We start from the raw sequence: 27,457 nt of genomic DNA on the forward strand, positions 1-27,457 counted from the left end.
TATTTATGGATACAGCTCTTTACATGATTCATTGTCCTTTTAGGCAATTTTCAAATAAGCCTTGCAGTGAGAATACAAATGATCATATGATTTTCCTCCTGTGTTGTAAAAGCTATAAGGCATTTACCAGAAAATTCTACCTTACTTATTATTAAGTCCACGATGAAGTAAAATTAAACTATTTGAAATCTAAATGTTTTTAAATTAATTTTGAAAGTGTTCTTAAATCGTACTTCACCGGAATATACGATAAGTAATTTTTAGTTAGTGTGCATTTAATCGAAAGTCAGGAATAATACAAATATGCTGTGAAATAAACGTGACAATTTCTTGCCATTACTATAATATTGTTTTTAAGGTAGAACCCAATACGCAGTTGCTCTGAGGCTTCTTAAATATGTTACATTTAAATAACATCTAAACGTTGATCCTTCTTTGCCCTTTGTTACGTAGGTTGTTGTAAAATAGTTCTGTGATAATACTACTTCTGACATGTAGTTAGGAATATACCAATAATTAATGTCCAATCAGAATAACTGTTTAGCCAAGAAAGAAAAATGTGTTTATACAGTGTGCACAATTATTTGGCAAGTAAGTATTTTGACTAAATCATTATTTTTATGCACATTTTCCAACTCCAAGCTATATAAACATGAATGCTTGTGAGATTTAAGCATTTCAGCTGATGTGTATAATGAGAGAGGGTGTGGCCTAAGGAGATCAACACTCTATGTGAAGGTGTACAAAATTATTAGGCAGCTTTTTTTCTTTAGGAAAAATAGAACAAAAAAGAGATATTACTCATTTTGAAAATTAAAAAATTGCAACAAGAGGGAAATTGCTTTTTACTTTTGAGATATTGGGGCATGATCACAGAACCTTTAAATATATATATTAGGGGTGTAAAGGTACAGAGAATTCATGGTTCGGTACGTACCTCAGTTTTTAAGTCACGGTTTGGTTCAATTACGGTACTGTTTCAGGGAAGAAATACAAAACAAAATTTTTTTTTAAGGCACTTTATTATTAACATTTGTGAAGATCACCAGTTTACATTTTTAAAACAATTTACCTTCTTGGATAAATAATTTATAAAATAATATTTTATAATATTTTATACAAATAATAAATATACAAATAATATCCAATATTATATCCAATGAATGCAATACACCTGTTTATTATATTGATTAAATTGGGTTATCCGCATATTCGCATATTCGATTTGGCACGTTTTACGATGGATGCCCTTCCTAACGCAATAAAAATACTTAAAAAAATGTATATAAAATATAATACAAAATTGTATTATACATTGACAATTTTTGTTTAAAAAAATACACAGACATTTTGTTCAGTTGTGAAGACAAGGCTTAATTGGCACAACTGATACCTTATTAGTTTCTCTTCACTTGTTGGCTTCCTGGATTATGAGAAACCTACTCATACTCTGAATAGATTGTTTTTTATGTGTTAAGCTATCATATCCAGTATAAAAATTGGTTCCAGAAATCTGATAGTACATTTGAAATTTTGTATTTATTAATTCAGTAAAAAAAAGAAAAAATACAGCAACATATTTCCAAAAGGGGACTTTAGCAATATGTTCCATATATATTTTGTTCTTTTTGTACAAATTCCACTGGATAGATCCTTCCAAAAATGTTTGGAAGAATAGTAGGTTTCAGGTGTGGGTGCAGAGTCAAAGATTGGCTTTGGTGTGTTTAAACGTGCCCACCTTGTTATGTCTGCAGCTTCTTTGATGTGATCCAAACTTTCAACTAGGTGGCTTTCATTTTCCCTCTCAGAAATGCCTAATCATTTCAAGATTGTGGCCCAAATGCTAGGATGGAAGTGCTTTCATTCATAATGTTTAAGAGCGGCCAAAAGCACAACATAATATTTGAGCCAAGTAGTCCTAAATCATTTTTGAATGAAACAAAAACATTGTTCAAATACAAAACAAATAAATTGATTAAGTACTTTCCTGTATCCAATAGGAGTTTGCAGTTAGTAGTAATTTGGATTAAAGAAAATCTAATTGATATCAGTTCTAAAAAGCATAAAGGAATTTAGGAAGGAACCCTTCAAGGTTCTTATAGTCTAATGAAAACATGAAAAAACCTATAAATGAAAAAATATTTTACTGAAATCAGAATAATATTTTTTTTTTTTATGAAAAATATACTTCAGCTATAATGACCACCTGCGATACAAATAAATTTTTTAAAATGAAATTTAAAAAAATTATAGAATTTTAGAACACCTCTGTTTTGTATTTCAGGAGGTTGTTGAACGGTTTGAATCCTTTAATGTTGCAGAATCATACATAACCAGTAGGTGGCAGAGAAAAGAGAATTAAAGTTCATTGGCACAGCAGCGAAGCAGTGGTGCATCTGTGGAGTAAATTTGCACTCCAGCCTGTAGCACATATTAAGTTAGATCCCATATGTACTGGTTGATGAATCACATAAATGCCATTGTAAGTTCTGGCCACATTATTACACATGTGCTTTAGTAAGTTTTGGCCACATTAACACAGATGATGCCTAGTACGTTTTGGCCACATCAGAGTGTTTTTTTTATGGAAGTCACCTGCATGTTCTATTCTAATAGATAAGCTTATTGTTTTTCAGCCATTTTACACAGACTTACTTTGAATGGAGAAGGAGTGTGCTGGTAGAGATCTTTAAGAATAAGGGAGATGTAACGTCTCTAGGTTACAGCCGTAACCCTAGTTCCCTGAGGGAACGAGACGCTGCGTCGAAACGCTATGGGAATGCCCATGTTGATGTTGAATGTTGATGGAGAAGTATAGAGAAGGTCAGAAGGAGTTGCATTGTGTGTTTGTGGATTTAGAGAAAGGAGATGTGGTATCGTATGAGGAAGTCAGGTGTGTCAGAGTAGTATGTGAGGGTGGTGCAGGACATGTATGAGGACAGTGTGACAGCAGTGAAGTGTGCAGTAGAAACGCAGACTGGTTTAAGGTGGAGGTTCGATTGCATCAAGGATTGGCCCTGAGCCCTTTCCTGTTTGCAGTGGTGATGGACAGGTTGACGGACAAGGTCAGACAGGAGTCTATATGGACTATAAGGTCTTCATGGACTATAATGTTTGCGGATGATATTGTGATTTGTGGTGAGAGTAGGGAGCAGGTTGAGAAGAGCCTGGAGAGGTGGAGGTATGCACTGGAGAGAAGGGGAATGAAAGTCAGTAGGAGTAAGACAGAGTACATGTGTGTGAATGAGAGAGAGGGCAGTGGAGTGGTTTGGTTGCAGGACGAAGAGGTGGAGAAGATGGAGGAGTTTAGGTACCTGGGGTCAACAGTGCAAAGTAATGGAGAGTGTGTTAGAGAAGTGAAGAAAAGAGTTTGGAAATGTGCAGAGGAGGGACATGGGGTATATCAGTAGGAGAGTGCTAAGGATGGAGCCACCAGGAAAAAGGAAAAAAAGGAAGACCAAGGAGAGGGTGGTTTGAAAGAGGCAGATGTAGCGCTCAGAGAGGTATGGAGACGGATGATCTGCTGTGGCGATCCCTAATGGGATTCATATTAATTTTACGAGGCAAGTAGTAAGAGAAAAGTAACTGTGTTTTAGACAACTTTTATTAAGCTATTATCCCACAGATTTAAGCTTAAATTAAATACCATTAAAGCTACATGCATCTCAGTGAAACAAGGATTCAACACAATTCTATAGACTGCAGTGAGCATCAAATTAATAGGTAGGAAACAGAACACATTTGGGATTTAAGTTTATGATATTAAACAGCGATGGAAACATTTGTGGTGCTTTAGTAAATAGGAAGAATTCAGTAAATTTGAAAGAGGGTCACAGTTAAACAAATATATCTTTCTACAAGAGTGAGACTTGCATGTGATATACATATGCAAAAAGAATTCTTAAAATATGTTGAGTAAAAGCAAGTTGCAATCAGACAGTATTTTAAAGCATTTGGTTTTACAAGCTAAGTAGTATGTTTTAAAGCATTTGTACACAGTAATAAATGTAATACTAAATTTAAATAACAACTAAAAGTAACGATTTTTACTTAAAAATAAACATTCAATTTACATTCTTCTAGGCATTTTACACAGGGTCACATAAAAAAAAAACCCTCCATATTTTGCCACAAGGTCTGCAATTTCTTTCTTCTGAATATATATATTCTTTAATGTGTATTGTATAAATAATAAATCAGGATGGTCATGAGAACCCTATTATTTTATTTAACACAGTCAGGCTGTATCAAAGGATAAACCATTCACATAAAATTGTTGCTCCCCCTTTAAGTGGGAGTGTACAAATAACTCATGTGTAATATGTATCAATGCTCAAATAGGAGATTAAAGACATGACTCTCAAAGAAGCTTTCAGTTCCTAAAAAGACCTCTAATTTCCTCTTCAAAAAGCTAGCTACTTACATGTTTAAAACCAAAGGATATAATACGAAGCACAGTGTTTCATGTGGGTGAACTGACTGACAAGTGGGTCATGGTGGTCAATGCAGCAGGTCCGTCATTAATTTCTAGTGATCCATCATATGCTGTTTTTTAAGCAGTTTTTGTTTAAACAATAAATTAGATAAAAGCAAATCAAGTTTTGTTAGAAGATTTGGTTTGGTAAGAGTGCAATCAGAATTCTGCTTTGATTAAACAATGATCAAAGGACCACTAGGTTATTGTAATTTCTGTGGGTGTACTGCTTTGTATTGTATAACTACAGAAATGTAATTATTTAAGCTGGGGGTATGCTTAAAGTGCAGGCTGATAAGTAAATGTTAAACAAATCTGCCCATTTTTCCCCTGTAAAAAGAAGAAAGAGCAATCATGCAAAACCACTGCAAGTGCTGATAATTGCACTGATGATATCAAGTAATGTCAAATGCAATACAAACCCTTTTTATATTGAAGGAAGCTAGAAAACATTAGAGTCAAAATCTCCATACCATCCATTCTTTTTCTGCTGCATCCACCAAACATTTTTACACTTCATTTAAAACACCCAATAAAAAAGACTTAACACATTTTACACTGTCTAACAGTGAATGCTGTACATGCCCTCTTTCTCTCTCTCTCTTTCAGCCTCTCTCTAAATGATATAATGGCTTTTGAAAATCTGTGGCATTAACAATGTGTTATGCATTGCTGAATGTACTGGTGTATTAACAAGATTTAACATTAAATATTTTTTATATTTTGGAATTTTGTTGTGATTGGATGGTGGTAATCTAATAAAATAATTGCGCTAAACCAATAAAGAATTTTTTTTAATAAGCCAGTCAAACAACAAATCTCTTTCTCTTTTTTTCCCCACACATGCGTGTGTTGTATGCGTGTGGGTGTGTGTTGTGTGTGTGTTTGTGTAATATTTGTAGGCTAACAAAGTCGCAGTGGTGCAGCAGCCCCATGGGATGCACCCACTTACATCACTTTTGCCATACAGCAATGAACACTTCAACCCCAACCCTCCACATCTGACACCAGATATGAGCCAAAAACCAGGTATGTGTCTGAGTTATTATGTGTGTTTGTTTTGTATGGTTTCCTCATTAATAATTTTCCTCCTTGGAAATTTCAAAAGGTTTTCAGTTTTTCCTCATGCTGCTAAAATTTTCCTTAAAAAAAACTCAAAGAACTTCATAGCTGTTGCAGACAGCCACCTCAGTTGACCTTGAAAGGATTAATGTTAAAGGCTTTGATTTTCAGCATAGTGAAAATCATGGGCAGAGGACAGCCACAAATAGAGAAAGAGCACTGGACACAATCTTTACTTAGTCTTTAACATATTTATTTATTCATGCTAGAATAAAAAAATAAAAGATTATTCAAAAGAATTGTGTATGCCATAGAACAACTCATTTTGTATATTTAATTTGTTTTTGCATACTTAGGTAAATTAATTTTCAGGAACTTTCCCTGCTGCTTGAGTGCTAATGCTAAGAGCTGTTGATACTTTGTTTTAGTTTTCCATGATTCATTTTAAAGTTATCAGCTTTCCTTAGATGGCTTTAAGAGCTTTTCTTTTTTTTCTTTTTTTCTTTAAATGTTCACAATACTCATTTTGATCAAAGAAAACCCTCATAGCCTTTAGAATCCTTCTAAACATGTCTGCTCATTTAGCCCTCTCATCAGTCTGTCATTCTTTTTAACTACAGTACTTATTACCCTTTGTTGTGTGTTGGCAAAATCACTGCTTTTATTATTCCTTTTAAAAGTCAGCTCTGGACAGCCAAGCAGAGGTCATTTACAGTGGACATAAAAGTCTACACACCCTTGTTAAAAGACATTTTTTTGGGGTGTAAAAACAACAACAACAAAAAACAAGATAAAACTTGTTAGAATCTTGTGAATATTGTGAAATAGCAACCAATAAATTAAAGTGAAAACCACTTTAGGGGGAAAAAATACTGTGTTAAGTAAGTGCTTAAATTATTTTTATCACATAATTTTATCATTTTGTATAAAGGATAACCGCTTTGGCATTTCCTGACTTTATTTACTATTATTCTATGCAAAAGCATTGAATCTTACATTGACTGATCATCTCTTGTGCATAGCTCTCCTTGGTGTACCACACAGATTTACAGTTAGATTCTTGCTGGATATTCTAAAACATTACTGTTGTTTATGTAGAATTCATTTTCGTTTTACCTGAAGTCTTTGCACCAAAATTGATGGTTTTTGAAGCTATTTAATATTGTAATTTCAATCAGCACTAAAATACGTTAATGTGCATCAGTACACCTGGCTGTATATTGATAATGCAGGTATTTCAAGCATAGGAGCAACAACAACAAAAAGAAACAGCATAAAAGCGTGCGTGTACATGGACTTGGTTTGGGACATGTCTGGGCTATGCTCCAGTGAATCAAAAGTGTAATGATACAGCAAACATCAAAAGTCATCCAATAAAATTGTATGCTACCAAATGTAGGCTGCTTGAAAACCTATGGCAACCTTAAAGCCATGAGTTTGCTGCTTGAATGTCTGGCAAGAACTGGCCACTCCCCGTATGTCACAATATTTGTATTCTATTCTTTTCATGGGCTAGGGGGTTGCTATTTTCACAAGACAAAATTGTCCTCTGTCACTCCTTTTGTTTGCCATGGCTATTGAACCTCTTTCTATTGTCCTAAACATTTCAACTCTCATACCAGGACTCTAAAACCATGTCAGCTAAACATAGTCTTGATACTGTACAAAAAGAAACCCAACATTAAATAACAGACTTGGGTGGTAAAATAATTATTTATTTTATATTGATTAAAATTGTCCATTAAATCAAATGCCAGTCTACTCCAAGGGGTTAACAAAAAAATATTTAACTTATGTATGATATACCTTTCTGTATGCTAGTGAGCCCACTACAATACACTTTGGGCAATATATATAGACAGAAACTTAACAGATGGGGTGCCTCTACCTGATAACGTCCTGTTTCCCTGCAGAAAGTGCTACTGTAGGCATTAAATAAGGAAATGTGTGCAAGCATAAGCAGGGGTGGAACTATAGGGGTGAAATGTGGGTAGATCTATAAATAAATAAATATAAATATAAATTATATAATAATAAGAAACTCGCGGAAGTGGCGGAAAAAATTAAGCCTTACAAATGCTACAGGGGTAGGATACTTTTCAGAGCTGTGACTCAATAATTTAATGTTGACACTGGTTAGCTTTTTGTAAAAACGAACTACACCCCGCACGTTTTTAGTGATTTTGTGAGCGATCTTGTATTTACAATGTTGGAGAATATAATAAAGGTTTGTATCGAGAATTGACGGTGGTTTGTATTGTATACTGGTGAATCTCTGCTGTTAGTTGGTGCACATATGCCTTTTGTTGTTAATGTTATGCGATGAACGGGAGGCGAAAGTAAAAGCGCGGTGCGGCGCTCGGTAGAAGCGCGGCGCTGAACAGCACACGGGAGAACGTGGGATGAGCAGCAAAAGCATAGAATGAACACCGGCAGGATCGGGGGATTCGCGATGCGCCTCGGGAAGAAAAGCGCAGCCGGTGAGAGAGTGCGGAGTCCGAGTGGGAAGGCACGTACCGGGATACGCATGAACGATAACAACGACCGCCGTGAACCAACATATAGCAACAATAACGGTGAGAGTGTGGAAGTTTAAATAGGAGCTGGTGATGATGCTAAATGTGCGTGATTGAAGCCGGGAGCTTCAGAGAAAGCGGAGGTTGACAGCCGCCGAAGGGGGCGTGGCAGGTGGATTCCTGACAGTTAACAAACATGTATGTACATTTTTATAGCATGCCTTCATCAAACAAATCGCGGCAACACTGTTGTGTAAAAAACCTCCAAAAACACGTGCATGCACATTCTCATTTATTAACGCACATCATGTACATAAAGACATTTAAAGCACGTTAATATATTGCCGCCATATTGGTTTTCGTTTATCTCGATCATCGGTTATCTCGATGCTTTTTGGCGACCCCCTAGGCCCTCGACATAACCGGGTTCCACTGTATGGAAAAACTGTTCCACTGTAAGAAAACTCTTTGAATGAGAAGGTGTGTCCAAACTTTTGGTCTGTATATATATATATATATATATATATATATATATATATATATATATATATATATATTAGGGATGCACCGAAATGAAAATTCTTGGCCGAAACCGAAAACCGAAAAAGAAGGAAAGCAAGGCCGAAAACCGAAAAACCGAAACACCGAAAGAAATTATGCCAATTATTATTACCATTGCATTTATGGCTATGACTGTGTACTGACCTTACTAAAATCAAGGCATTTCAATTGCATAAATTAATAATAAAGTTTCAAAGAATTAATCAATTACAAATTATTAAAATATTTATTTATAGCACATTGCAACAATGCACAGGATAAAATTAATTAAAATTTAGTCGTAAATGTTGAATTTAAATGCACTCATGTGTACATTAAATAATAATGTACAGGCCCTCTGGCCTGCTGAAAGGTTGTACAATTAAATATGTTCTTTCATAAAAACAAAGTGCATTCAGAACAAGTGCAACTGCTTAAAGATACAACATCACTGGGAAACTTCCTGCCTTTCCAAAAACGTCCGCCACAGACGGAGTGCGCATGCTCGGAGGGGTTTTGCTTTTCTGTGCGTTTGCCTTCCTCTGATATTCAGCATAGCGATCGGATGTTTGGATTTCAAATTAAACCCGACGTGGGGAAAGTTTTCTTTATTCCTCAGTTTCCCTCATCAGCAAGATTATTACAGCAGTAAAATGTAAAAAGTGGTAGCATTGGTTGGGTTTTTAAAAAAGCATCTACGATAATCAGGTGTCCACAAAGTTTTGGCTATATAGCATATCCTCATGCAAACTAAAATGGCAAACTGATATATAATAATAATAATAATAATAATAATAATAATAATAATAATTAACTGTGTGTAGTGTTACATCTCAATGAGAGCCTGTGATTATAACTAAATGAAAATAAAACTTCAATAAGATATGTAATTAATTCCAAGCTTCTTTGCCGTATACTTTTCTTTTTTGGATGGGGCACATATTTTCTCTGTACTTTCTTTACACCCTTAGAATTAGCTTTACTTGCTCACATTAAAAATAAAACTTTCACATGACATAGGGTTCTTCTGACTCCTGGGCTTTTCACAATCTTTTGGCCATGTGAACATTGACTTTTGACGAGTATAAAAGTATTTAAATAGATAAAGCTTTCAAAATGTGTAAAAGATTTTAATGTAACCATCTAGTGACAGAGTGGAACTTTTAACTGGTTTCAGTCATACTGCACTTGTCCTGTCACAGAAATAGATCAGCTCTGAGCAGATGGTGCCTTCACAGGTAGTGACTGATGTTCAAGGATGGGGTTTGAGCTAGAATGGATTTTGTGAGGGGGTGGGGAGCAAAGACAAAGTAAGTTGACTCAGTCACATTCCAAGCTCAATAGATTTATAGGTTGAGTACAAAAACATGCCTAAAGCATTAGCAAATTACAGTCATCAAGCAGCATTCTTCTGTTCAAACACACGTTTGCCTTTAAGTCATACTTAAGTGCTAGATGTTTTAACATGACATTCTTTAGAAATAGAGATTTTTCCTGAAAATTAACAGGGATTTTTAAAATGAAATACAAATTATTTATGAGATGCTAGGACAATGCTGAATTGACAAGAGTTACTATAATTCTTTGTTCTCATCAAAGTTTTTAATGGAGGCAATTGAGTCTCATTTCCATTGCTACAACAAAGCAGTGGTCAAGGGCACAAGCCACCCAAGCCATAAGGTGTTCGGTTTGGTAGCTTACAGGCATGCAATTACTAGTATGTTTCCCCCTGAGCATGAGAGCATCATCAAAACATTACTTTTTCACTGTTAATTTATACTACTCATATTTACACATTGTGATTTACATTGTTGGACATTTTTCTGCTAACATTGCACATTCTTTAAAATGCTGCTTGGCACTTGAATCTTAAAATGAAATTTTAATATGTTGAAAGAAATTTGATACATTTTTACAAAAAATTAAGGTTTATTGGTTATATAAACTGTTGCATCAAATTACTTTTAAGTGTTATTAAGTGTGTTCTGTGCCTATGTGGGGTCCTACTTCGCACCTGCAATATAGAGGTTGTATAAGTACATTTTCTAGGTTTGTCTTATAGATTTTAATTGAGGTGGAGTATTTTCACATAAAAATCACAGTCCAAATAAGATAAAAAAAAAAAAAAAAAACGGATAGCAGCCAATCACATTGCAGCATAGAATTCACAGGTTTTTTTTATTAAGCAACCATCATGAGGTTTTAATAGTACGATCATCTATGTTTGCTTTAGTGGTCTGTGCAACTTGTGCAAACTATCCACCAAGGTATGCAATCTGCACATGTGCCTACTGTATTGGGTTACATTTTGTTATTTGATTATTGTGATATGTATCTTGGCAAGAACTGCCCACTAGGGGTGCTATTTGCAAGGCTGTGCATATCCAAATATTGCTTGTGGGAATATTTTTAGTGTGTTTATTATTTTATATGTTTTCTTCTAATGATGCCACATCAGTGTAAGATGTTATTGGCCTGCTATGTTAGCCAAATGCCATAGTAGGTTTTTCCTCTTTTAATGAAAGACTCATCAAGTTAACATTTTTTAATAATGATTCACTTTTCACAGGTGTTCACAGACATCAGCCCCATGATCTACCAAGCTTCTATTCTCTGCCCTCAGGAGGAGTTGGCCAAATTACTCCATCCATGGGTTGGTAAGTTCCAATCTGGTTTTTAGTTCCAAGCAAACAAATTTTAAATAATCTCTATATCTTAGATTTGACAGTTTTTCAATTAAATCTCAGGTTTGTTGGTTTTCTATTCAACAGCTAGATTAGTTACATCATAGATATTTAGATCCTTGATGTACTTTACATGTATGTATAGTATATACTAAATATACAATGCTACATAATGTAATCAAAATGTATTCAGGCCACCTTGCTCTTTTTAGTTTGTTTTAAATTTTGATTAAAGATTTACAGACGTTGTCAGTTTGTTAGGTGAAAAATTATTATTTGGTTGCCAGAGATGTATTCTTCAAATATTTAAAGCATTTTCTCTCATCTTGGAGAAGAATGATATTGGCCTATAGTTGGACAGCTATTAGGGGTTATGGTCAGGTTTGATAATTGTTAGTTTTGGTACATAACCAGTGCTAGGGGAAGAATTAAGTAGAATTTAGTAATTTATTACCTATATCAGATATCACTAACCATGTTCTCTAAATGATGTGATAGTTTTAAATGTGTCTACATATATTAAGCTTCTTATAATAATTTAAAAGTACTTCAGAATGACATTTTAATGTAAATATTGCCTTCTTTTTGGAATGTGACACAGCTTCAGTATCTCTGAATAGGCTTAACTACAATAAACACCAGATTGGTCATGTAGATATGATTGTCTTAGTTTCTTATCTGTCAGGTTCCCACATCTTTACATCCCACAGGTGTTTTTGACCATCCCCTGACTAAAGTCTTCTTCCCAGTTTGCTCAGTTTAGCTGGTCAGCATTTATAAAATAGCATCAAAGTCACATGTATATTTTGGTACACTTACCCAGACCTGTGCAAATCCTATGTTGTGGGCACAGGTTGTAGGTACAATGCCCAGACCAGTTCATTTGTTTTTTGCTGTAGACTGAAGGCAGTGGGTTTGAGATTAAGGTAAATAGGGAGACTACCCGTTTTTTTCAGTGAGCAAAAGTACAGGAATATAAGTCAGTAAATACCAGTTAACATATGTTTGCATATCCCTTGCTTGCAATAACTGCTTCAAGACTGCAATTCTCTCAATTACTCTTCGGGAGGTGAAATGCATTTTCAATTGGGTTAAAATAAGTTTATTTACTTGGACAGTCTAAAATCATTTTCTCCTGTTTAAAAAGTACTTTGGATCATTGCCTTGCTACATGATATAGTTCCTACTGATTAATTTGGATGCATCTGTCTGGAAATTAGAATACAATATCTCCCTGTGAACATCTGAATTCATTCTGCTGCTACCATCATCTTCAGTTACATTGTCAATAAAGATTAGGAAGCTGTTCTAGAAGTAAGCAATGCAAGCCTAGGCAATGACACTACTTTCATCTTGTTTCACCAATGAGCTTGTATATTTTGGATCATGAGCAGATCCTTCTTCTTCCACACTTTAACCTTTTTGTGATTTTGGTAGAGATTAAGTTTGATTCCTAAACTTTTGTAGCTTTTCGAATTTCTGATTCTTAGTGCTGATGAATGATTTGCATCTTGTAGTAGGGGATTTCTATTTCTGTTCTGTAAGTCTTCTTCGATTGGAGGAATGCAGTGCATTCACCAATGCCCTGTGGAAAGTGTTGGTGATGTCACTAACTGTTGTTTTCATGTATTTCTTTTATCACAATGTTTCTCTCATAGCTTCTGTTGTTTTCCTTATCAGACCCATGTTGTTCTCCTTATTGTTCAGTACACCACTGGATCCTTTCTTTTTCAGGACATTTGTCTTTTTTTTCTGTTTTGTTACTTTCTGCCAAGGATGTTTCTCTTTTTTCAGCTTCAAAATGGCTTGCTTTTCTCTGTAGACAGCTCTCTGATCGTCATGATGGCTAATCATTTTATAACAGAAGAGCAGTTTCACAGATGAAACTAAAGGATAAAACCAAGAGTAAATGTTCTAAGTTATTTACTGTTTACAATCAGTCTAGCAGAACACACCTGATATCCAGAAACAGTTACATGTTCTAGTATTTTTGCTAACCTAGAAATTGGGTAGGCTGACAGAAAATGTATGTTTTGTCATTAATACCATCATTTATATACAAGGAAATAAATTTTTTAAATCTTCTCTTCTTCTGGCTGTCAATAATTTCAGAGGGGACCATATATAGGTAATTTATTTTGTATTCACAGATTTTTTTTGTGAAATACACAGTCAGACTTAGGCCTTTATATGGACAGGTGCTTCATGCGTAATTAAATGAATTATATATTTGTGTGGTGTGTGTGAAAAACACAAAGTGCAACAAATTATTAAAATTTAAAAATAAATAAATAAATAAATGTTTTGAGGCCTGACCAACTTCTGAGGAAAATGTCATTTTTTCTATATGTTTCAAAATTAGTAAACAGACATTTTTTTTTTTAGAGTATCCCACCACACATAATTACAAATGGACTACTTAAAGTACCTGTTAATTGTATTTTCCTCCCTGAATATATGCTACATTTTTTATATTAATCCTTTGACAAAATAAACATTGGAACATTGGAAGCTGTTCTTCATATTATTCTAATTGAGTTTTAATACCTTTTTTTAATAACTTATAACTTAATAACTGGGATAACAATGGTCATTTATTTTACTCCAGAATGACTGGAAGCTTAAAGAGATGCAGTTTGTAATAATATGTGAAATTATTTGGTGCTACCATTAGGTGCTCCTAGTTTTGCCAAGGAGGTTTCAGACCTGCAGATAACTTCCCTACTTGGTTCAAGAGGTTATTATGGTTAAATTTAAATGGCTAAAATGTTGTATACCAACCTTTATGAATAGCCATTGGAAATGGTAGTTATTGGAACAAAGAGTAGAAGGGCACCCCAGAAGGGTGTTCCTATTTGATGACTATTAGATGCTGTTCTCCCTTACTGACAGCTTCACAGCTGATGCACAGCACAGTGTGCTCGTGTCCTTCCACCACTTGGAAGCCCCCAGCCCTCTGTCTCACGTGTTAGTCTGCAAAACTAAAATGGGATTTTTTTTCTTCTTATTTTGACAAATACGGTATATAACAAAAGTGAGTACACCCCTCACATTTCAGCAACCATTTTTGTATATTTTCTCAAGGGCCAATACTAGAGAAATGAAACTTGTGTAAATGTGCAGCTTGTACAGTAGATTTATTGTCCTCTGAAAATAACTCGACATACAGCCTATATTGTCAAAATAGCTGGTAACAAAAGTGAGTACATTCTAAGTAATAACAGCTATATGTTGTTTAACCGTGCAAATCCACATGTCCTGTTTATCATGTTCATGTCTGCTTGCCAGAATCATACAAATTTCCCCAAGTGAACATGTCAAAACTGTGTCCAAAGTGTCAACATTTTGTGAGAGCACTATTGTATTTAGCACTGCCTTAATCCTCCTGGGCATAAAATTCACCAGAGCTGCAAGGTTGTTGCTGGGATCCTCTTCCACTCCTCCATAATGACATCATGGAGCTGGATGTTAGACACACTTCTCCACCTTTTGTTTTTTTTTCCAGCATTTACAGAATTTATCAGCATGTCAAATGGTCTCAAAAGGTCCCTGCCATTTTGCAAGTAATTTCGAGTGCAGTCCAACAAAACCTTATGCGTCCTGCTTTTGTCTTTGTACATGTTTGATTGCGAAAGTGAGGAAAATGAGGAAATCAGATCCTGCTTTTAGGGGTGCACGGATACTGAAAATGCCCAGCTCCATGTCTGTATACTTGCCCAGGCTTTTCCTGAGGACATGGTAGGTTATACCGCATATGAGAGAGAGGAATTTGGGGGAGACATCAAAAGTGAAGGAGAACAATAGAAGGTAATGGGAAGGAAAGCGGATCATATATTGGAGTTGAGGAGGAGGAAGCAAGAATAAAGGTTGCGAAATGATCCTCTGCCATTCCCATGCTTCCACATGCTATAAAACAAAGGATATTGATATGGATTTTCCTCTGAATAATCCATGGAGGTCAACTTGTGGCACATCATGTAGACTGGTGGCAGAGGGCACAGCTAGAGATGAGCTGGCCTTCCACAGCTTCTGTAGTGTATCTGCTTCTGTGTGAGGGTGAGAGGTACCTTAATCCTGGGAGACGTGAGAATCGTAATGTGTTACCTGCCAGTTTGTGCTGCCTTCTTTTAACCCACATTTATATTCTAAATTAGTATTATTTGACTTATTGTAAACTTGCTGTTAGCTTTACCTATCTTGGCTGTTCTCCTATAAACTCTGTCATTAACAAAGCATTTCTGTGGGCCATTTACTGGATGTTTTTTGGCATACCATTCTGATTGTAACCTCATTAGACTATTATGTGAAAATCACAGGAGACCATCATTTCTGAAATAATGAAAGTGTTAAAAAAAGTCACTGAGATCACAGATGTGAACATTATTTGAAACTCATGACCAGTATCTGCATGACATTAGCATTATGCTCTATTGGATAGCTGCATGAATGAACAGATAAATGAACAGATAGATCCTAATAAAGTGGCTGGTGAATGTGTGTATATATATAAAGTGGATCTAGAATTCAGTGTTTAAATAAAAATTACATTTTTTCTGAGTTAATATACTTCATCAACATAACCCTAGCACTAAAAGAGTCAGCTAAAACTTACCATGCCTACCCCAACTCCCAATTACCTGCAGGCAAGGTCAGCCTGTCTATCCACTTTCCTCGTGCGGCTTCAGGCAGCCTTACTCCTCCAGTCTCACCAGCAACTCCTCCTATTCCAGGTATAGTATTAGCTGAAACCATGCTAACTCTGAAGTTTCAGCTAAACGTGCTCTCACCAGCGTCATACCTTGCCTGTGTACTTTCTGCTTAGCTTAGCTTAGCTTGCCTAAGCTTTTGCCATATGTGTTCCTTTTATTGCTTTAATCAAATAAATGCTTACAGACTACATTGCAGTGTCTGTATATACAGATATTCATGGTTTGAATGGAGGGATTTACATAACCATAACCATAGCCTGTATGACTTGACCTAGACTAATAATGTTTTGAATACTTGTATTATAAAGTATGAGAAGGTATTGTCAAGCCGCACTAGTCAATTTGTCAAATTAACACTGCATCAACATTATTATCAACACTTCTTATACAGTTCATTGTTAAATATATCTTAGTCATCACAGAGAACACATTCAGAGTTCCCATAACTTCCTACAGTGCAGTTAAAGTTCATATCTTGCAGTCCCAAAACATAATCAATTTTGGGATGCAATTCTAAGAATTTTTTTAATTTAAATTATGAATTTATTTAGGGCTTATGTCTACTTGGACATAAAGATCACATTTTTATAGTTTAGATTGGCTCACTGACACAGGTTTAATATCCCAACTCCAACAGCCATGAAGGTAGGTATTTGAATAACCCATTTAGGGAAAAAAAGATTTTAAAAGATTAATCTAAGTAAATTAAATACTGGGTGTAAAGCTATTGCTTTCTGTGTGGTCAACATTTGTTTTGAGTTGGATAATAAAGAGAAAAATGTCTGTCTTCAGTGTCCTAGTTGCCATATGGCTGCATTTCAGCCTTGCAAGCTCTCGCAAACCATTGCCTAAGGCTTTTCACATTACAATGAAATCACTGTTTTGTTTGAGTGTCTCATTTTTGCATATTTATTTAAGTATTTAATTTTATAGTCATTAATATCAGATTTGCTTTTAACAGAGGACATTGTTGCAAAGCAGTTTTTCATAAACCTAACCATAACCCTTTTCTAGGTAATAGGTGTATAATGAACATTATAATAACAAACCATGTATAAAAAAAAGGCAGCTGACAGCTAAATCTGTTGAATATGAATATAAGGTTTCACCACAGTTCTATAAACTTTCCCTTTCACTCTTGCAGATACCCTTCTATCACAAATCACTTGTGCCACTCTTCTCCACCCACTCCACCCTGCCTGCACTCTTTTCTTCACTTCTCTAACACACTCTCCATTACTTTTCGCTGTTGACGCCAGGTACCTGAATTCCTCCACCTTCTCCACCTCTTCTCCCTGTAACCACACCACTCCACTACCACTCTTATTCACACCACAAATCACAATATCATCCGCAAACATCATAGTCTATGGAGACTCCTGTCTGACCTCGTCCGTCAACCTGTCCATCACCACTGCAAACAGGAAAGGGCTCAGAGCTGATCCTTGATGCAGTCCAACCTCCACCTTTAACTAGTCTGTCGTTTCTACTGCACACTTCATCGTTGTCACACTGTCCTCATACACGTCCTGCACCACCCTCACATACTACTCTGACACACCTGACTTCCTCATACAATATCACAAAATCTCGGCACCCTGTCGTACACTTTCTTTAAATCCAGAAATACAACTCCTTCTGACCTTCTCTATACTTCTCCATCAACATTCTCAAAGCAAATAATGCGTCTGTGGTGCTCGTCCTCGGCATGAAACCATACTGCTGCTCACAGATGGTCACCTCTTTTCTTAACCTGGCTTCCACTCCTCTTTCCCATAACTTCATGGTGTGACTGATCAACTTTATTCCCCTGTAGTTACTGCAGGTCTGCACATCTCCCTTATTCTTAAAGATCTGTAACAGCACACTTGTTCTCCATTTCTCAGGCATCCTCTCACCTTCCAAAATCCTGTTAAACAATCTTGTTAAAAACTCTACTGACATCTCTCCTAAACATCTCCATGCTTCTACTTGTATGTCATCTGGTCCAACCGACTTTCCACTCTTTATCCTCCTAATTGCTGCTCTCACTTCCTCCTTACTACTCCTATTCACTTTCTGCTTCACCATCGCCACACCATCGCCACACCATCCAACCTTTTCTCTCTCATTTTCCTCGTTCATCAGCTGCTTAAAATGCTCCCTCCATCTGCTTAACACACTCTTCTAACTAGTCAACATTTCCATCTCCATCCTTTATTGATCTAACTTGCAGCACATTCCTCCCAGCTCAATTTCTCATACAGCTCCTCATAGGCCTTTTCCTTGGCTTTTGCCACATCTCTCTTCACCTGCATCTCCTTGTACTCCTGACTACTTTTCTCATCACTCTGTCGATCCCAATTCTGTTTTGCAAACCTCTTTCTCCTTATGCTGTCCTGCACTTCCTCATTCCACCACCACATCTCTTTGTCTTACTTTTTATTTCCAGATGTCACACCATCCTTATCACTTCTGCAGTAGTTGCCAAATCATCCAGCACCATTTCACCACCACTGAGCCCCTGTCTGAACTCTTCCCTGAATCTCACACTACAGTCTTCCTCCTTCAGTTTTTACCATCTTATTCCTCTTTCAGTCCTTACTCTCCTCCTCTTCTTCTTCACCTCCAAAACCATACTACAGACCACCATCCGATGCTGTGTAGCTACATTGTCTCCTGCAAACACCTTACTGTCTCCAGTCTCTTTAAGGTTGCATCTCCTACATTGAACATAGTCCACCTGTGTGCACCTTCCTCCACTCATATACGTCACTCTATGATCGTCCTTCTTCTTAAAATAATGGTTCACTCCTGCCATTTCCATCACTTTTGCAAAATCTACCACCATCTGCCCTTCCACATCCCTCTTCTTAAAACCTACCCATCACCTCCACATCACTTATGTTCCCTTCACCTACTTGCCCATTTAAATCTGCCCCAATCAGCAATCTTTCATTCCTAGATACCCCTTTTACCACTTCATCTAACTCACTCCAGAATTTCTCCTTCTCCTCCATCTCACAACCAACTTGTGGAGCATAAGCACTGATGACATTTATCATCACGCCTTCAACTTTCAGCTTCACGTTCATTACCCTATCATAAACTCTCTTCACCTCCACTACACTCTTACTGTACTCTTCCTTCAGAATCACCCCTACACCATTTCTCTTTCTATCCACACTATGAAGAACAGTTTAAACCTCCACCTCCAATGTTCCTGGCTTTACTCCCTTTCCACTTGGTTTCCTGAACACACAACATATCCACCTTTCTCCTCTCCATCATATCAGCTACCTCTCTCCCTTTACCCATCATAGTACCTACATTTAAAGTACCAACCCTAATCTCCACTCTAATCTCCACTCTCCTACACTTCTCCTTTCCCTGCTGTCTCTGTAGATGTCTGCCTCCTCTCCTTCTCCTCCTTCAGCCAACAGTAGCCCAATTTCTACCTGTGGCGGTCGTTGTTAACTCGGGCCTCGACCGATCTGGTATGAAATTCTCTTTTGTGATCTGCATATTTGATTTGGCACATGTTTTACGTTGGATGCCCTTCCTAACGCAACCCTCCCCATCTTGGGCTTGGGACCAGCACTTAGAGTGCACTGGCTTGTGCAACCTTAATGTAATGCTGAGAAATATTATTTAGAAATTGTTTCACAATTTGCAGAAACAAGTTTTCACAAATTTGTAAAGCTCTGTCGTTTTTTTTTATGAGAGACATTTGATAAAATACAATTAATCTCATTAGCCTGTACTATAGTTGTATGTTTTTGCTCCAGGAGGTGAAATGAATGCTCATTTGGCTTGCTTTTCTTTCTTTCTCTCAAGTTTTGAGAGAAGAAAAACACTGGAGAAAAACCAAGAGTAGGCATTAAGAGCTATTAATTGGTTATACAATCAATTGATTGATTGTCTAACATTTCGGATAATATTTTAAAATGGGGCGATTTGGCATAGTCTGTTATGCATAGAGTACAAATCAATGTGCGAGGCAATATATATATATATATATATATATATATATATATATATATATATATATATATATATATATATATATATATATATATAAATACTGTCCGTATTAGTCAGTGATATTATTCACAGCTGTTTGTGACAATGTCTATTGGTAAAAGTGCTATACAAATAACATGGAATTGAATTTGGTTAACCCCACACCTGCACTGCATACTTAAATAATGTTTGACACACAAATATCTGACATTTTATGTACTGTAAGTAATTGCTCACACTTAATTGCTGAGCGAATAATTAATTGCATGAATGAGCAGGATGCAGAAAATGTATTTTTCATCCATTTGTGTAGCATAAAACTACCAGTTAAAATTAATAAAATACATACCTTTTAATTTTAAATGCAAAGCATTCTGAGGAGCATATTTTAAATGGTGAAAAGAGTGTGTGTGGTTTCCCTGCTTACAAAATATTTGATCATTATGGATTATGGAAAATTCAGGTAGGTTACTGTCAAGCTGATTGTTGTTGACTGCCATATTTATTTTATCATTGTATTTAAGTAACTTGTAATTTGTTTCATAAATTAATCTTTTGTAGCTCAAAAAAAGATTTCCATGTTTTCACATTTGTGATGAAGGAAATAACTTTGTTGTTCCTGTGTGTTTATGAAGGTTCTCTCACTCTCTTATTATGGGGCCATCTGGAATGCATCCTACAGGGATCCCACACCCTGCCATAGTACCCTCTTCAGGCAGGCAAGAGCATGACCAGTTTGACATGTATGTGTAAAAAGACTTTAACGGTGCATTAGTCAATATTGGGGCTCTAGCTTTTAAGTAGGTGAGGTAACATAAAATATTATAATATTTACACCAGAATCAGCAGTAGCCAGAAGAGTGGAGTTGAAGTTAGCTTTATCCGTTTACTTTAAAGCAAGCATGTTTTTTAAGAGTATTGGCTTTATTTTTAAATATATAGATAATAAACTATATAGTGCATGATATCTGTGTATTGTGTATTGTTCTGGTGTTAACATGTTACTCTGACCTGTGGTTTTGTCCACTAGGCCATTCAGCTGATGGTAGCCAAGTTACATCACTATAAATAATTTTAATGTGTTTTTTGAGCTGACCACCACTACTGCTGTTCTATATTTGTGTCATTAGTTGCATTAATGTTGTTATACTAGCAATAATAAAAAAAGACTATTGCACCTTTAAGGAAACTGCAGATGGGGATTTTTACAGTATTTGAAAGATATTGAAATTTACAAACGCTTAACTTTTAAATGTTGATTTTTTTTTTCTTCTGCATTGTAGTAAGCCTCATACAGAGTCAAAAAGGGAGAGAGAGCCTAAGAAGCCAGTTATCAAGAAGCCGCTGAATGCCTTTATGCTGTATATGAAGGAGATGAGGGCAAAAGTCATTGCAGAATGCACCTTGAAGGAGAGCGCAGCTATCAACCAGATACTGGGCCGCAGGGTGAGGGTTCTCCAAAAATAGTGTTGGACAGTTAATAACACAAATTGCCTTGAATATTTGAATAATATCTAGTTTAACATAACATTTTGTAAGATATTTGTCAAATAGTTTTTAATTATTGCAATTTCTTTTACAAAATTCTGATTTCAAAATGACCCACTCCACTACTTTTTTATTTGATAATGGCTTTCCTTTCCTCTTCCTAATTTGGTAAAGAATGCTTAAGGGGTTTTGAATTACCTGAAGAACCTGGATAAGTCTTTTGTAGAGACCACTTCTAGCTATTTATATGTTTTCACAGTCTGACTGGTTTAAAGGTCTATACAAAGATTTAAAGCTTAACTTTTTGGTGTCCTGCCATATTTCCCTTGCCACTTGTTCCAGATGCTAGTGACTGGTTGCCCACACCTTCTAACTTTGCCCTTGAACCACTAGTCTACTGCTGGGCAATTGGTAGGGGCAACGGAGGTTTGTAGCTGAGGACACACTGGAGATGAGTGTTTTAGCAAGTTATGTGCATTTTTTCCTCATGGCAGGAATTGAGCTCAATCCTCCTGGATATTGCCACAAAATGATAATAGGAATCTGCTGATTTCTTGGTTAGCTCACTCTGGGTGCCAGTTAGCAGGCAATGTATAAGGCCAAAAGGAACTGTTTAACTTAAATCTGATGCAAAACAAAGTACAATTTGCTTGGAATTTTGTTGAGACATATGGCTCTTAGTATTTCTTACCCTTAAAATAGTGATTTGTAGTCATCAAGCATTTGGTAAGCATGGAATTCTTGAGAGAGTAATATGCAATATATGCAGCAATAAAACAAAATGCAAACATCAGCAATATCCAGAACATCAATTTACATTTCTTGCATTTCAAACCTTTTGCCAAACCTTTATATTCTATATTCAAAACTATCCACACAATTGAAAAATATTCTAATTCACCAATTACTTAACTAACTGGACCAAATCCATTATGTTCCCTATCAACATGAAACTACTCAAACACGCTGCATGATTCATGATCAAATCCCATAAGCACTGACTAACTCATAATCTCAAGTTGTTTCCCTTTTCATGTTTTTTCTAGTTCTCCAGCTTGTTTCTGTTTTCTCAATTGCTCATTCTTGTTTATGCCCTGGTCTTGGTGTTTGTCTGCCTATTTTCCCTTTTTTTAGTTGCATGCAGACCTGGACTTGTCTGTTATTTAACTCAATAAAATTTTCTTATCCTAGCACTTTCCTTCTCTATAACCTGCAAACTACATGACAACTAACAAATTAAGTACAAGAAATAAAGTCTCAATGGTTCTCAAATGATGGAATGTGACATTCAAAATAGTAAGAATAGAAAATTTAGTTTTTGGCAACAGTGGCCTCTTCTTGACTTTTTCAAGTTGTTTACAATCATTAAAAGACCGAACACCTGCTGACTAATGCTGGATTGAATGCATTCATGTGCAAAAGCTTTAGAGTATATGCTTGCTTTACTTGGTTTTCTGTGGTGGAGAGAAGATATTTGAGATTGTGAGGGTCCATGGTACCAGGCATTAGCTCCATGGATCACGAGGAGGCAGACCACTCGTTTTTGCTTTGCTGAGCACAGGGAGATGGTTTTATGATTAACGATGCAGGCTTGGATCTGGAGAGCTGGTGCAGTGTGTTTTTTAACTTTCAACCATCATCTAGAGTCTGAATATGAAATGGGTTCTAAAGAGGCAGAGCTTGAGCTTTTCCCACATTGGACCGGTCAATGAAGTTTCCAGCTGCACTGAAATCATTCAAAGCTGTAAAGAAAGAAAAAAACACTTAAAGTGAAAATTAAGAATTCTTGAGCAGAGAGAGAGAGAGAGAGAGAGACTCGATATGGGTTGGTGCTGATTGCTGGGAGCCCATTCCCTCATTGTCAAATATGGACACTGAACTGGGCATCTAAAAAAAGCTCTCATCACTAAAGACTGACAATACATTTTCGCCATGATTATGACAACTATAAATCAGGTGGGAGCAGTCAGTAGTCAGATTTTTTTTTTTATCGGGACATGAAAATCTGGTGAGCCTTGGCCATATGCTGCAATTTATTTGCCCTGGGTCATTAAAAGGAGTTACTCTGTAAAGCGGCAGAGATAGCTACGGTTGCAGGCAATGATTTTATTAACAAGGTATTTGGCAAACACAAAAACATAATCCAAACTTCTTTTATCATAAAAGAAAGTGTTGTGTAAATATTTTAAAATATATTAATTTGGATCCAACATATCTGTATTTTATTATTTTTGTTTTCAGTTTGAAATCAATAAAATAATCAATAAAATAATGTGTATGTGTTTTACAGTGGCATGCTTTGACCCGTGAGGAACAGGCTAAGTACTATGAGCTTGCCAGGAAAGAGCGGCAGCTACACATGCAACTCTACCCAAGCTGGTCTGCCCGAGACAACTATGTGAGTGCCTTCAGACACGCACACAGATACACAGACAAAAACGGACACACATGCATTGTCAAGAATATCTACAGTAAATAAAGGTCCAATCTATTTAAAGCGGCATGCACCACTAAAAGCCATCATATGTTTTATGTCTTTATTATGATTAGTACTTAGAGTTGGTGGTTTAATAAGAATTATTATAGCCAGAATTGGTGAGTAACAAAAAAAATGGTAAATTACAATTGATGCATCTGAGTGAATTCAGCTTTAAACTGATATAACAAGACTGTTTATACTACATATTCACTCACTTAACTTTAAAGTGGAACTGGAACTGGATCCAATTACAGTGGAACCCGGTTATGTCGATGTCCTAGGGGGTCGCCAAAAAGCATTGAGGTAACCGATGATCGAGATAAACGAAAATCAAAATTGTGGCAATATATTAACGTGCTTGAAATTTCTTTATGTACATGATGTGCGTTAATAAATGAGAATGTGCATGCACGTGTTTTTGAAGGGGTTTTTTACACAACAGCGTTGCCGCGATTTGTTTGATGAAGGCATGCTATAAAAATACATACTGTACATGTTTATCTGTCATGAATCCACCTGCCACGCCCCCTTCGGCCCCTTCAGCGTGTCAGGTGCTTTCTCAGCCACTTCCTCTGAAGCTTCCGCGGCTTCAATCGCGCACATATGGTGCTCGTTTAGCATCATCACCAGCTCCTATTTAAACTTCCACACTCTCACCGTCCGTTATTGTTGGTATATGTTGGTTCACGGCGGTCGTTGTTATTGCTCATGTGTATCCCGGTACGTGTCTTCCCACCGGCACTCTCTCACCGGCTGCGATTTTCTTCCCAAAGCCGCGCCGCGCCCCTACTAACACTAGCACTAACTAACAGCAGAGATTCACCAGTATACACTACAACACCTGTAGCAGCTGTAAGCCTTGATTTTTCCGCCACTTCCGCGAGTTCTTCTGTGGCTGCACCGAGATAACCGACGTTAAATGGCAAATTTTCCCCCCCTTGGGCTCGAGATATTAGGGTTCGGCGACATAAAAAACAATAAAACAATTGACATTACCGATAAAAAATGCTTAGAAAAAGCGAGAATTTGGCGGTTCCACTTCAAAAACGTCGACTTAATAGGGTTGTCGAGTTAACCGAGGGCGAGATAAGCGAATTCCACTGCATATCCACATTTTAGGTTTACATGCTATACCCATGTTATAAAAAATATTTTAGGTATTATTATTAAATTCTATTGTGGTAAATACTGAAATATGTACCCACTACCTATATACCACTCCTGAATACAAATCATTTAAATTAAAGAATATGTAATTTCAAAATTTCAACACATATGTTCTGCTTATTATTTTTTAAATATATAAAAATAGGACATGCTTTATCTGCTATATTAGAGTGGTGCGAGCATCTGATATTTAGCTGTAGCACTTATGATTTTGATGCCTTGCTACAGTGATATAGGAGGGGCAAAGCCCAGATTGGTGAAATGAGTAAAGGGACTATACTGAACTTTTTTCATGTTTGTAGAGACTGCAATAAACTTGCAAAGAAAAAGAAGTATAGTGATTATTAGGTAAAACCATATTAATTTGTAGTCTTTAACTGTCATAAAAGTAACAAAAGGTAGGTAACAGTAGTAAAAAATAAAGAAATCAGAAATAGCTTCATTACCAAATTTTCTGTCTAAGCAAGCCTAAGCAATTTTTCAGTGATTTATATCAGTGGTCCCCAACCCCCGGTCAATTGGTACTGGGTCGCACAGAAAGAATACATAACTTACATTATTTCCGTTTTATTTATTATCTGATTCTGAACGATGTTTTATTTTAAAAAATAACCGGATTCTCTCCACCACATCTGTGACTCACTCTTGACGCATGTCATAATGCCTCCGTCACATGTCTTACCTCCATCCTCTACCTTCCTAAAGGGGCTGCTTCGCCCCGGTAACACATAATACATAACCACTAAATTCAAACCCCCAAGCTAGCAAAATGTACAAGAAAAAACACATTGGATTCACGATTATTATTATATTTAAAATATACCAGTTTTTATTATGGTCGTATCATTTTATTTTGTTGCATTTATCCGTCACTCCTAAAAGGCCGGTCCGTGAAAATATTTTTCAACATTAAACCGGTCCGTGGCAATAAAAAGGTTGGGGATCACTGGTTTATATGATTTGTTTTGTAGGTGTTGAATACTGACAGAAGAATATTCTATATATATACTGACATTGAATGTGACAGAAGGATAGACAAGCTGTAAAAAACGGTCATATTTTATTATATAGCACATGACTTTTGACTCTAACATTAGTGTCTCGAACACTATACATATATTGTGTGCACTACAAACTGAAACAGGGCAGGCCAATTCTAAAAGAGCTCTACCAGTTATCATTAGGGCATCCTGGAACATGCAAACATGGCGTTCTTGCTAAAAGATCATATACCACAATGATCTACATCCCCTTCCTTCAGCGAAAATAGTTCATGAAACATAACAAGAACGTTTGGATAAAACACAACAAAGAAAAGAAGAATACTGTAAATATTTAGAAAACACATTTCATGACGTTAGGCATTCAGCGGGGGAAATGTAAATGAAATTTAAAAGATGAGAAATTAGTCACTTCCATGTCTGTGAGATTTTTCTATTAGTTGTTTGACACTTTGAACTGTCCTTTCTGCCAGGCCATTGGACTGTAGGAACTCTGGGATACTTTTGACTTCTCAAAGTCTTTGAAATGCTGACCTGTATATTGACTGGCATTTTCAGAAATGAGAATGTGAGGTGTACAGAAAAGATCTCTTTAATTTCTTGATTACGGCAGAGGATGATGTATATTGGAGAAAGTCAGAGAAGATTTGGAACTGGGTACATTTTTTGAGGTTCTTTCTGTTGATGTGGCTTAGTGCTATTGCAGACTGGAATGAAAAGAGATATTCTGTGATATCATCCATCATCACTGGCCAGAAAATTATACCTCTAGTTTAGTGCTTGGTAGCTTCAAGACCAGGGTGTTCTCTGTGGCCTATGCCAATATATATTATCATCTCAAGGAATGAGGAATGACTGTTTTGTGACTTTTCATCACCACACCATCTTTCAGAGTTGTCTCTGTAGGAAAATAATGGACGGATAGTGGGGCCAACACTGTTCTTTGGCATGTCAGCCTTGTTAAATCATTGTGCTAAGAGCTTGTAGCACCTCATCTTCAGCAGTATGCTTTCCTCCAGAAGAGCAGTGGAAATATAACTGATGGACATGACTTCAAATGCATAACTTTCAGTGTCTTGGGTTCTTCTTTGTTCAAATCCCAGGAAAAGGGGTGAGGTAAATGCGTTTACCTTTTTTGTACACAATAGTGATGTGATAGCACTTTAACCTAAGAATTATCCTCTGTAATAGTGCAGGGTCTTTGTGAATGATTTTTTTTATAGAATGGTCACCAGGAACTGGTGGTCTTTTCAATGATGTGGGTTTTCCTTACACATAATCCCAGAATTTAGTACAGGTGAAATGACAGCCACTAGCTCCTTTTCAATCTGTGCA

The 27,457-nt window shown here is 36.3% G+C and overlaps 1 protein-coding gene across 8 annotated transcripts in view; it reads left to right on the forward strand.

Moving 5' to 3' along the window:
* The window catches only part of tcf7 (transcription factor 7), a 62,561-nt gene that overhangs the window by 15,110 nt on the left and 19,994 nt on the right, over nt 1–27,457 (forward strand). For 5 of the 8 annotated variants that reach the window (XM_046867696.1, XM_046867701.1, XM_046867702.1 and 2 more), the window contains 6 exons: nt 5,377–5,503; nt 11,162–11,249; nt 15,920–16,006; nt 20,623–20,730; nt 21,271–21,433; nt 23,766–23,873. In XM_046867696.1, coding sequence (XP_046723652.1) covers nt 5,377–5,503; nt 11,162–11,249; nt 15,920–16,006; nt 20,623–20,730; nt 21,271–21,433; nt 23,766–23,873 — 681 coding nt within the window. The remainder of the gene's footprint in view (nt 1–5,376; nt 5,504–11,161; nt 11,250–15,919; nt 16,007–20,622; nt 20,731–21,270; nt 21,434–23,765; nt 23,874–27,457) is intronic. The other 3 variants (XM_046867698.1, XM_046867700.1, XM_046867699.1) reach the window with 3 other exon arrangements.

The sequence above is a fragment of the Silurus meridionalis genome, chromosome 15 (assembly GCF_014805685.1).
Source record: "Silurus meridionalis isolate SWU-2019-XX chromosome 15, ASM1480568v1, whole genome shotgun sequence".
Classification (NCBI taxonomy): Eukaryota; Metazoa; Chordata; class Actinopteri; order Siluriformes; family Siluridae; genus Silurus; species Silurus meridionalis.